This window comes from Pseudonaja textilis, unplaced genomic scaffold, assembly GCF_049901715.1.
Source record: "Pseudonaja textilis isolate UNSWEBS1 unplaced genomic scaffold, rPseTex1.2 PTEXCTG202, whole genome shotgun sequence".
NCBI classification, from domain to species: Eukaryota; Metazoa; Chordata; class Lepidosauria; order Squamata; family Elapidae; genus Pseudonaja; species Pseudonaja textilis.
The window spans coordinates 1-11,983 of record NW_028262521.1 but is presented as its reverse complement, the minus strand read 5'-3'; the positions used below and the strand labels follow the sequence as shown (position 1 = coordinate 11,983).

General features: G+C 42.4%; 1 protein-coding gene across 7 annotated transcripts; it reads right to left on the bottom strand.

Moving 5' to 3' along the window:
- Positions 1-1,502: 1,502 nt before the first annotated feature.
- LOC113454254 (uncharacterized) lies at positions 1,503-7,508 on the bottom strand. 7 transcript variants are annotated; one of them, XM_087918681.1, is made up of 6 exons: positions 7,223-7,508; positions 6,186-6,654; positions 5,657-5,783; positions 4,909-5,046; positions 3,963-4,088; positions 1,503-3,598 (listed from the first exon to the last, which is right to left on the bottom strand). In XM_087918681.1, the coding sequence occupies exons 2-6, from the start codon at positions 6,633-6,635 to the stop codon at positions 2,535-2,537; spliced, it is 1,905 nt and encodes a 634-aa protein (XP_087774807.1). In that variant the 5' UTR covers positions 6,636-6,654; positions 7,223-7,508; the 3' UTR covers positions 1,503-2,534. The 7 variants fall into 7 exon arrangements, with proteins under 7 accessions (XP_087774807.1, XP_087774808.1, XP_087774806.1 ...); XM_087918682.1 differs by having other exon boundaries at positions 5,657-5,765; positions 7,223-7,379; XM_087918680.1 differs by having other exon boundaries at positions 6,186-6,647; positions 7,223-7,354.
- Between the last annotated feature and the right edge of the window lie 4,475 nt (positions 7,509-11,983).

The window sequence follows — 11,983 nt, the reverse complement described above, 5'->3', positions numbered from 1 at the left end:
AAATCTTCTGCCTTACAGCTACCAGATCAAGGACATTTTTTTCCTGAAGCATCTTGTGTTATTTTCAGATAAGCTTCAGTAAAAGTTATGCACGAGTGGGAAGCCATAAACACGATTAACCTAAAGATTTTCTCTTCTCAACTCAATTTTCTTAGAAAACGCTAATGACTATTACTTAGTTTCAGGTTATACAGAGGTGCAGAACTACCTATCTGGAAAGTAATGCCACTTGTTGCAAGGAAAATCAAAGCCAGCCAGCCAGCCTGGCATCGATCCTTCACATGGAACGATCGTTTACTAAGTTCCTTCAAGCCAATCATAAAAAGCAGCAGAAGACTTAAGGGCTGTGGAGATTCATCTCCCATCAGCTTGGGACATGAACAAAAAGTTATTTTTACCCCGTCTTCATCATTTTTATATAAAGGGACCAACATACCAAATAGTTGCACCACATTGACTTCCAGTTAAAAAATGGCCAACTGATGACATTTCCTGGAGGGTTTTTCCCGGACTGTAGCTTTTTCAATTTACCAACAAAAGGAACTGGCATTCCTTCAGTTTATAGGTCTTCCTGGGTTAGAGAGTCCTAGAATCGCCCACAAGATCTTCCATATGACAATGGGTCTCCATTAGCTTTGCCAATTAGGTAGATTTGTGATATAAATGTCTAGTTACATACTAATGTGTAAAAGTAAAAAGTTGAGGCTGTAATGCACAGTATTAAAAAAAGGCGGAAGTCAACGGCTTTTCCTTTCTTTCCTTGTACCTCATATTTTCTTCCCCCCCCACTTTTTCCTTCCCTTAATGTCCCATTCTTCTTTTTCTTTGAATTTTATACATTGCTAAAACAATAAAAGTCATGAGCTAATTGCACCACACTAGAAGCTGTGCGAACTTTCTAAGGGAAAAATGGGCAGTCACCAGGCACCCTCATAAGGCCATTAAGAATATCTGTTCAGACAAAGGGAAGAACCCATCAAAAATAAATAAATAAGAGGTATCATAAGGCAAATGGATTCAACCATCCAAAACAACGCAATCTGTAGCGTATATAAATATCTGTTGTGAGGGGAATGCAGAGGGTGCTTGCTTTGTGACTCTAATCCAAGTGCGAGCTCTTCTGGGCAGCAATAAAGTACTTAATGTATTGCCACCCACTTCTGTGTGGTGGTTGGCTAAATTGCACAGGTGAAATGAACCACTGAACCTTGTGCTATGCCAACACGCCTTCCTCTGCCTATTTTCTCCCTAATAATCTTGTGAGCTTGGTTGGGTTGAGAAAGAAGGGAGTAGAACTCAAGTCTACTGGTTTCTAGACCAGAACTTTAGCCACTATATCAAACTGGCTCTCAATGTGTTCTACGTTTAAGGCATTTAAGTTCCAAACACAAAGTTTAAGACATTTAAGTTCCATCTGACTCCATAGAAGCATTTGCCTTTGTTCCTTAGGGAATTCACTAAACAATAGCCTCCTTCAAAAAAACAAAAAAAACCACGGAAACATCTTTCAATTGTTGCATTTTGAATGGTTACAGCTTGTACCATATGAATTATATTGTACATTTAAAGGAGTCCCTTCTCACCCCAATGGTGATGTGTCCTTTTCAGTCTCTGGACCTCTCTTCAGAGGCCTGGGAGTTTGAAGGTTCTGGTAGGATCTTAGCTTCCTAACTTTGCACTCTTTTGAATAGAAAGCTCTGGTGTTATTCTTGAGGCCTGTTGGAACTATTATTCTAATTTAGGAGTCACAGCCACAGGTAGTCCTCCCACCACTGGGACCACTTCGACTTTCTACCTCTCCTCTACTTCCTTCTTCAGGCCCTGGAACTTCTCCAATTTCTTATACTCCTCCTTTCACACGTTGATGTCATTTGGTTAGCAATACATCTATCACATTGCTGTCTTCTATCCTTATCTATTACCATGAGGTCTGGTTGATTGGCTAGTACCTGCCTATCTGTCTCAATCTGGAAGTCCCACAGAATCTTAGTCCTATTATTTTCCATGACCTTCTGCTGATTCTCCCATCTGGATGTGATGTGGCACATACACTGTGCATATATTCCTGTACACAATGCTAGTTATCTTGTTGGGCTGCTCAGAGTGTGCTGTTTCTGCCTGCATCTATGCGTTGTATCTAGAGACTATGTGTTCGCCTGTCTCAGAGGCACCTCTGCATTTGTCTAGATAGTAGACCCCTGTTTTTATGGATCATGTACTAATTGCCTGTTTTTGTGCTGCTATGATCAGTTGTGTGTTTAAATCCAGCCCTTTCTGATCACTGCTAGAACTATCTTCCTGAACATTCCCCCCCCCAGATTTAAGCACCCACAAGGACTTCCTTCTCTGTAGATTTTCAGATGGTTATTTCTTGCGGAAGGAAAGCAGAAGAATTTCCTTCTGTGTGAATTCTTTTCATCTTTGGCAAAGTCTCGTTTGTTGCAAAAGTTGTTTTTCCCCAACTTTAAAGCATTGTAATCTTCCTCTCCAGAATGACCTGATATTTAATTAAGATAGAGCTGCAGGTCTTTTTATCAGGAGAGAAACTTATAATGTTTTTCTCCTGTATGGATGTGTTGATGTTTATTTAGACAAGATTTCACCCGGAAGCTCTTCCCGCAGTCTTCACACTCAAATGGCTTCTCACCTGTGTGGATCCTGTAATGTCCATGTAGATGGGATTTGATGTTGAATCTTTTGCCGCATTCAGGACAGCCATAAGGTTTCTCCCCAGTGTGGAGACGCAAATGGACATTAAGGTTAGACTGCTGATGAAAACGTTTCCCACACTGAATACACAGATATGGCTTTTCCCCAGTGTGGATCCTTTGGTGTGTGATGAGATGTGACGATCGATCAAACCATTTCCCACACTCGAAACAGGAAAAATTCTTATTCGACACTGCAATTTCTATAGGGGGCTTCCTACTCATAATTTTAATTATTTTTTCTGTTTTGGGAGCTGCATAAACACATGTCACTTCTGGCAATATTGCCCGGGGACCCTCAGATTTGATCTCAGATGGTTTGGAGAGCTTGGCAGCTCCTGTATGGGTTTGCTGGTGCTTATTTAGGGAAGATTTCACACGGAAGCTCTTCCCACAGTCTTCACATTCAAATGGCTTCTCCCCTGTGTGTATCCTATAGTGTCCGTGTAAATGTGACTTGATACTAAACCTTTTGCCACAATCAGGGCAGCCATGTGGTTTTTCTCCAGTATGAACTCTAAGATGGACGTTTAGATTGGACTGCTGGTCAAAGCATTTTCCACATTCAATACACGGATATGGCTTTTTTCCCGTGTGGATCCTCTGATGTTTAATTAAGTTGGAACGGCGATCAAAACTTCTCCCACATTCAGAACAGGGGTAGTTTCTTTTTGATACAGTAGAACCTACTTGGGAGCTACTGCTGGGCATTTTCTCGTCTGCCTTAGAAGCTTGTATCAGCTCCAGGAATAACCCTTGCTGTCTTCTAGATTTGACCTCCATTGGTTCAGAAATTTCAGGATCAAAGAGCACATCCCACTGCGTTGGCTCCTGAAATTGCTCTGCTCCAAACTCTTCTTGATGCATTTTTTTTCTGGTAGTCAGGCTTTCTGCAAGAACAAAGAAGATATATGCTAAGTTTTGATGATAGAAGCAGAAGAAGTAACAGAGTACTAAAAAAACCTCACTTTCTCTGACATTCTAGTAATAACAAGGATGGAGTGAAATTGCTGTGGCACTGGAATATTTTGAACACTGGAAAACGGCTGGGCTCAGGGACGCCAGATACACGGCCTGTAGGAAAACAAAGTTCTGCATTGCTTACAATGTTTGGTTCCTGAAGGCTTATGTTTTGCTCATTCAAAAGGAATCTGGATCTATCTTACAGTGTCATCTGTCCTCTTCTTTCTTCCCATCCTCACCTTCCCCAGGTGGTTTCAACCTCCCCCCCAAACCCTAATCCTAACAGTTTACCTGGAGAAGAATATCTCAGATTATTCTTTTCCTCAGACTCCTGTATCATCCCATCTCTTCTGATCTGGAAGATCGTGTCAGATTCGCCATTATGGAAGCAGTCATATGGATATTGGGGTGGCAATTCTAAAATAAGGAAAAAAGTGAAGCCAGAGGAAATATCAGAAACCATGCAAGAAACAAGACTAGTACCAGATGCCTAAAAGTCATGAAATTTTTATCTTGAGTGGAGACCAGTTTTTCTCGGGCTTTAATTCAACATATTACCATGCTGGAAGTGGCTAGGGTTGATTTAGGGAAACACCCAAGTCTTCCTGGGATGTTTTGCCAGCCACTATACTCTCAATGGGTCTAAGATCTTTCCCACTGATTACCCAAGTAATCTCAGTCACAGTTTTGATGAGGGATTCAAGTGTGTGCAACTTTTTGTGATTTGCAGACACGAAGAGATTACCTTATTAGGTGGAGTTAAGATTTACTGGGACTTAAGAGTTACGGCAGGTGCAATGGGCCAATTAAAATGGGCAAAGGGGGCTGCTGAATTGGAATGGACGTCCCCCAGATTCTGCTGAGGGCATCCATCCAGTGGTTAATGAGAGCCCTCAGAAACATGTCTCTGATTTTATATTTCCAGCCCAGGTCCCTGACAGTGGGAAGTAATGAAATCAGCAGAGCAACAGCTAAGTTACTGGTGGAAAAGGAAAAAGTCACCAGCATATGAGCTAAACTGTATGTACTAAAGGACACTGTGGACATTCTGATCAATGTTATATGTTCCAACTGCCATGTGTGAGAGATGTGTGGATGTGTGACACAGTGTGAGAGGTGTGGATGTGTGAGAGGTAATTCAAAGTGCTTGACTTTGAAAAAAAGTTAACGTATGTAACCCAATAAGACTTAAAATAGGGTTGTTGTTGTTGTTTCTGTTAGAGTAAGACTTTCTCACCGACCACAGTTATGTCCTCCCAATTCATAACTCCTTGAACAATAGAGTCTTTCCCTTTGAAGTTCTGGAAATCAGTCCTCTGTGCCTCTTCATCCCAGTCAGGTTGGAGACTTGGATCTGGTTTGGAAATCAAAAGCTCTAGAGGAAGGGAAAGAAACACAACAAAATAAAGGAAGATTATTGATTTTCTTTATAGTTATCTAACACAATAAAGTGTCTTATCCAGGGACAGGCTGGGTAAATTAGCTAGCTCAGAATTCCAATATAGGTACACCTCATAAAGGTAGATTCCAATCTGTCATCTATATAATTTCCTTTTTGATAGTGCCCTGATGACAACATTGTTTCTCCCTTGTATCTCTGGATCCATTTCCTGCATGGTGCAAAATGATATTGAACTTCTTGGTCACCTGACTTATTTGTGGGAGAACAGCCAAGCTCAGAGAATACCAAGAACCAAATAGCTTAGAATTGTCTGCTAATGTAGTGTAGTTGAAATCCTGGACTAGATTTGGGAAGAACCAGGTTAAAGTCCACCCTGAGCCATGGAAACCTTAGGGAACCTTGCATCTGTTGTGTCTTAGCACAAAAGTCTGCTTTGGAGATAAAACAGATGCCCAAGTAAAATGTACCTTGCTTCCGGGTTATTACATTTGCTATATAAATAAATAAATCTCGCAAGGATAAGCAAAATGGAGTTGACAGCTTCAGAAAGGATTCCATTTTCTTAGAGGAATGGAAATCTTACCTAAAGAGGTTATGGTCTCAGAATTTTCTTCCATGACGGTGTAATACAATATTCTTTGCTCCTCATTTAGAAGGTCCCATTCCTCTTGGGTGAAGTATACGGCCACATCCTGGAATGCCAAAGGACACTATAAGAGGAAGAAAATGGAATAAATCAATGCTTTTGATCTCTCTACTATTCTGATGACTGTTAGCCATGCTATTTAACAAAAATATTCAGTATGAACCAACCACAGTATGAACCAAGATATTGCGGTATATTTTATCTAAAATATATCTGTAGCTCTTGAAATAAGAACAGGTTTTCCTAGAAAGTTGGGAACTATCTCAAGGGAGATGAAGTTCTTAGCCTTCCCTTTTTCTACTGCCCATTCCATTTGTAACCTATTGCAGGACAAATTCAGGTGGGTTCAGAATCCGGCCTACTGGAGACCCCTTCTTACTTGGCCAGTGCTTGTGGTCAGAGGAACAACAACATTCCTAGCATTAGGCTATGAATTAGGGGTTTCCTTTCTTATTAGCAAGGATACCTGTTGCTCCAGGTAAGCTTCAGCCAGCTGAGCTGCCTCCTGGCTGGTACTTGGCTTCCTGGATCTCACCCAAGCCTGCATTCCCAAAGGAAGCACATGCATGAACTGCTCCAAGATGACCACATCTACTATTTGTTCCTTGGTGCGGTCCTGTGGTCTTAGCCACCTCTGAGCGGCCTCTCCCAGCTGGAACAGAGTCTGCCAGGGAGGCTTTTCCAAAGGAAGAGTGTTGGAACGAAACCTCTGCCTGTTGTACTCCTCAATGTCTTTGAGCAGGGCATCCACCTTGACTTCCAGTTCCTCTTTCCCAAAGCGATGGGCTTCTGGATCTTTCATGGATGTTGACCAAGCAGATCTTCTTCTACACCAGCCATCCAGTAGATTCACTGGCGCCCAAGAAATTGCTTCCTCTGCTGGGTCTTGGGAAAGCCGAAGTGTCTGGGGGTCCATCTCAAAGGAAATCTGGCAACTAGTTATAAGAGAAAAAAAGAGAAAAAATATTTTACATATTGGGCCATGCTGAAAAGAAAAATAGCAAAACTGCAAAAGCAAGACACAAGGCATGTAAAATACTTCGTAACTGACAGAGAGAAAGTATCACAAACTTGCTGTTTTGGCTCATTCTGACATCTCCAGAGAGAAATGTTTTCCTTCTGATTTTGCTACCTTGTTCTCCTTGTAAATAAGAGGGCACGCTTGCTTGCCCTCCCATGCTGCCTGGAGTTCCCCTGCCCATAACAGGTTCCCCTCAGAGAGAAAGAAACGGATTTTTCACCGCAGAATTCCCTCCCCCCTCGCCCTATACCGAGAAATAAATCTTCATCCAGTTCCCCCTTCCCCCCTGTCGGAGAAAAAAATCTCGTCAGCAAAGCCGGAGTTCAAAAGAGACCCCCGGGCGTTGCGCTTGTCAAATCCCTCCAACGAAGCTGGATCTGCAGGCGGGTGGGCGGACGGAAGGGTGAGGGGGGCCTGCTCAGACTCAGCCGTGTCAAGAAGATCCCTTAATCGAATATCTAAAGAAGGAAATGAATTCTTACTTTAGGGTTATGGCAAAAAAGGAGGAAGAGGTCTCTGCTTTTTAAGACCTCCTTGCATCGAAATAAGACGGCCGTGGAAGCGGAGCAATCACAGCAATAACTTCCCAATAACCCGGAAAACAAAACGGGACTCTTGCATGCTGTTCGCAGCTAAAAGGAAAAACAAAAAAACCCAAACAAACCAAAAAACAAACAAGCAGGTACTTCGGGTCTAGCAAAGAAAAACCAGAGAGTCCTCTCGTGGGCAAAGAAACTAAACTTTTTTCAGTTTGGTTACCTCTCCTTCCTCAATAAACAGGATCTCTCTCTTTCTTGACACAGAGCAGCGTTTCTCAACCTTGGCAACTTTAAGGATTCTGCAAGTTGAGGTCCACACATCTCAAGAGTTTTACTAAGATTGTGAAACGCCATCATAGAGGCATCAGTGCGCGTGCCAAACGAAGGCTGATGATGATTTGCAGTGATCCCACCAAAGTTTCGCCCTGTTTCCTTCTGTCCCTTATGATGCGATGCTGCTTTGGTCACTCTGATGAATGCATGAAATCCTGCAAACACCTCTGCAATTACAGCACCCTGTACTTTAGTGAGCAAAGGTGCCACCCCCTTAGGTACTTCATCTCCATCCACCAAATTGTTTCTTTCCTTCTTTTTCTTGTTGTTCTTGTTCCCTAACTGTCATCGGATGTTGGAGATCTTATTTTTATCAACAGCCACACAGAAACAGTGCCGTTGAGTTTTGTCCAAACCAGTCCCTTAGATTTTGAAGCCAATGATGTTCTTCTTCGGCCTGGACCTCGTTTGCCTTCAATCTTTCCCTGGAGGATTAAGTGAAGGATGCCGTATTTTTCCGAGTGTTGCATCACACGTCCAAAACATTCTAGCTTTCACTTTTTTATGGTTTTGATGATTTCCCTTGGCTTATCACCTCCTCATTCCTGATTTTATCAACCCAAATCCACATTTCAACTGCTTTTAAGTCTCTTCGGTCACAAACTAGATCTCCACTCCGTAGAGCAGCATAGAAAAGATCTGACAAGCCTGATTTTCGATCTTAGGTTTATGTCATGACTGCAGAAGATCTTTTTCTCCTGAGGCTGGATTAAAGATTTTTCCATGTTGACCCAGCTGTTTGTAGACAGAAAAAGGAAAGCAAAGGAAAAAGAAAGCGCAACAATGCCAAATTGCAGTGCTGACTTTCTCTCAATGCCCTGAGCAAGTCTGGTAAGCAAGTAGCAAAAGTAAGAAACCAATACAGACCAGATCAGTTCTCTTTATTGAGTACAAGTCTCCAGCAAGATTCAAGGCAAGAGCAGAGTATCTCACATAAACCAAGACTACCTGTCTGAAGTCAGTGCTGAAAGAATCCTCCTCCCAGTGCTTCTTAAATAGATGCACAGCCCCCGATTACGTTCACCCCACATCTGGCACCCCCTAGCCATCATTCGCCCACCGACCAACCCCATCACATTAATTACAGTCCGAGGATCCAACGCCAAAAGTTGGTAGCCACGATCCTCCCTCACGCGGAGCTTTGTAGATGCAAGGAACCAGTAGGCCACCATATTCACCTCTGAGTGGTGCTGGCTTTGCACATCATTGCAAGTGTTGCAAGCATTGCAAGGGTCTTGGCTGTGGACATCTCGGAGGCTGACAGGGAGTGCCTGGGTGAACCACGATGGCCAGAGCTTGACAATTCCTCTTTCTTCCAACTCAAGTAATGTCCTTCTCATATTCTGCAGATGTGTGGACATACAGCCCCCCAGCTTCAGTTGTGCCTTATACAGTCTCATGCTCAGTAACACTTTACTGCATGCAGTTTCTCTCACGTACACACTCACCTCCTAGCACTCTCTTGCAGCAATGCCTCCCAGCACTCTTTCACAGACCGGAGACCCCTTACATGTATCAGTTGACTGTCCTCCAAAGCCCAAATTATGCTGGCCAAAGCCTTTTCATTTTATTTCTGATCACCATCATTCAGGATGGCCGTTGGCTCAGCAACAATAGTCCACAACTTCTCCCTCCAAAGATACATCTCCATCTTCACATTCCAGGAGAGGTCGTTTATCTCATCCAGCAAATCTCCTCCCATTACGCCGATGGAGGCCATGCTGCCTGCTTTCTTTCACAAGCCATTAACTATGCTTTAAACCACTTTTCTCTTCTCTCTAGGCTTTACAATCACTGAGCTCAACTAGGTCTGCAGAGGTATCTTCAAAAACATTCCAATCAGTGCAATGAAGGCAGGCCTGGAGCTTCAGCTTTGCCTCATCCGACCAAGTCCTCATTTATTTAATTGTTGGTTTCATGGTTTTAAGTCTTTGTCTGTAGGCAGGTAGAAGGTGAATCATGCTGTGGTCAGAGTGTCCCACAGCTGCTTGTGGTAAAGACCTATAAGCATCTTTTAGTGTTGTGTAGCAGTGTTCTTCTTCTGCCTGGACCTCGTTTGCCTTCAATTTTTCCCTGGAGGATTAAGTGAAGGATGCCGTATTTTTCCGAGTGTTGCATCACACGTCCAAAACATTCTAGCTTTCACTTTTTTATGGTTTTGATGCTTTCAATGGCTTATCACCACCTCATTCCTTGTCAGAAGAGATAGTACCATAGGTAGGCAGGATTTGAGCCACACAGGAATTTCTGGATGAACTGAATTCAGAAACTAACGGGCAACCAATGCAATGACCACTTTATTATTGGGTGAGGGGCAAATCTGTGAAGTTGGAAGAGTTTTTAGGGAATGTGGCTGCTTAAGAATGCATCTGCAGCTTAGGTAAAAGATTCCCTTATCAATTGGCATCATGGGCCACCATGCCTATCTCTGTTTGACTCCGTATCATCATGACACAGAGCCCTCGTCAGAGCCTTCCCCAGACTCCAGGACTGGCCCATGTTCCTCCCCAACCTCCTCACTGTCCGAATCTGCTGCCAGCTCAGCTGGCTGCAGTCAGGCCACAACAGCCATTTCCATTTGACCATTAGACTTCGGGTGAGAGCATGACTTGGGGGTTTTCTATCTCAGAATGGTAGGATATTATGGTACCAATTTTCGTAAACTCTAGTCAGTGGTATCTCTGGGGGCATATGCACGCATATACACACTTACACAACTTTGTTTCAGGGGACTTGCAGCCCTAGAACTAAGATTGCCCTCTTCTGATTTAAAGGAGACACAATTAACCATTAACTTTATTTATTCAATGTTTTGTCCTTGGAGAATTAGTTTATTTTGAGAAGTTCAGACACGGCAGAGAATTAAAGAGAAGAATCTCATTACTGATGCAATTACTTTGTACTTATTGACTTGAGTCTTGGCCAAATTCTTCTATTGAAGCTTTGCTAGTACTAATTAGAAGTCTAATTGGACACTGGGCATTGTGTATCCATTTCTAATTAGAGTCCTACACTAATATAGTACTTCAGACAAACTTTTCCAGGTAATAATAAATATTCTGAATAAGTATGCAATAAAATGAAGATACATTTGTGAGAGTTCCTACTAAACATATGGTCTATACAAAACTTCACATTCAAAGAAATATGCTTCCAGTGATGCTACAATTCTAAGGAGACCTATATTACCATAATAATTAATGTATCTGAGCTCACAAAGCAAAACTAGCTTTCACTACCTTCAAATTCAGGGCACTTGAAATATTCTAGACTCCTAATGTCATTAGCACTCAGAAACCATGACCTGTTTTCCCAGATGTTTGACAACTACAGTTTTCAAGTATTCAGTTTTCGGCGGGGGCAATGGCTAGGTTGGTTGAGAATTCTGAGCCCCTGTAGCATCCCTAGAGGTCACCAAATAAATGTTATAATAATTTTTTTTTAAAGGCTCTATTCTGAAGAGACAGCATGCTAAAAATGCAATACCTAGGTAGATTTAGAACAAAAATAATTGTCTCTCCTGAGGCTGGATTAAAACATTTTTCCATGTTGACCCCACTGTTTGTAGACAAAAATTTGGGGTTTATTAACTTACGGAAAAAACAATGTTTAAAATATATAAAAACGTTGCAAACTCAATAAACTCATCTTGGATTTGACACCTTTCTATCTGCCTAAATCTTTCCACAGTTGCCAACCAAACTACTGTCAGAAGAATAACCTGGGGTTCCAGCTCAACCTAGGATTGCACAAGATTTGCCTGTGGGGGTAGCTACAAAAAATGAGATACAAAAATGATCTGCTTTAGAGGGAGCTTGGTGTCTGGGGTAACCAGCAGGAAAAGGAGCAGTAGAAATTGAGGTAGAGACAGTCAGTACAGGTTAACCAAGTCTAGTGCTGTTTAGTTTTCAATCGCTTGGGGAACTGTTCCTGAAGTGACTACAGATTCTCCCATTGAAGTCTACCAAATCAAAAGACAATCCTTAGCCATTGTTGTGGGGGAGCCAGGGTTCTATTAACACTAACTGTACATCTATAACTAGTAGTGCCAAGTCTCTTGCTGACTGTCAATTCAGGTTCCATGTTGATGTCATTGGGCATTTTCAGGTCTGTTCCTGTAGTGTTTTCACCAGCAGGAAAGCGGGTTCTTCTTTCCACGCACGAGTTGTGTAAACCTTCTCTCTCTTTTGCTTGGCATAGACTGGCTGAGGATCAACCAATTGTTGATTGGAGTTCAGGGTGTCTTGATCTCAAAGTGGCTTCTATTCCTTCAATGATCCATGCCCAGCCAGGAGACAGGTTAGCTGTTAACAGAATAACAGAAATCATTCTGCACAGAAAGCACATCTTTTTCAGATGGGTCATTGGTGC

Excerpts from the sequence above, each read along its gene's own strand:
- LOC113454254 (XM_087918678.1), bottom strand. The coding sequence starts at position 6,921 with ATGGGCAGGGGAACTCCAGGCAGCATGGGAGGGCAAGCAAGCGTGCCC. Across the intron at positions 4,089-4,908 it reads GGAGGACATAACTGTGGTCG|AATTGCCACCCCAATATCCA; the intron begins GTGAGAAAGTCT and ends TCCTTATTTTAG. Across the intron at positions 3,599-3,962 it reads TCTGAGATATTCTTCTCCAG|AAAGCCTGACTACCAGAAAA; the intron begins GTAAACTGTTAG and ends TTGTTCTTGCAG.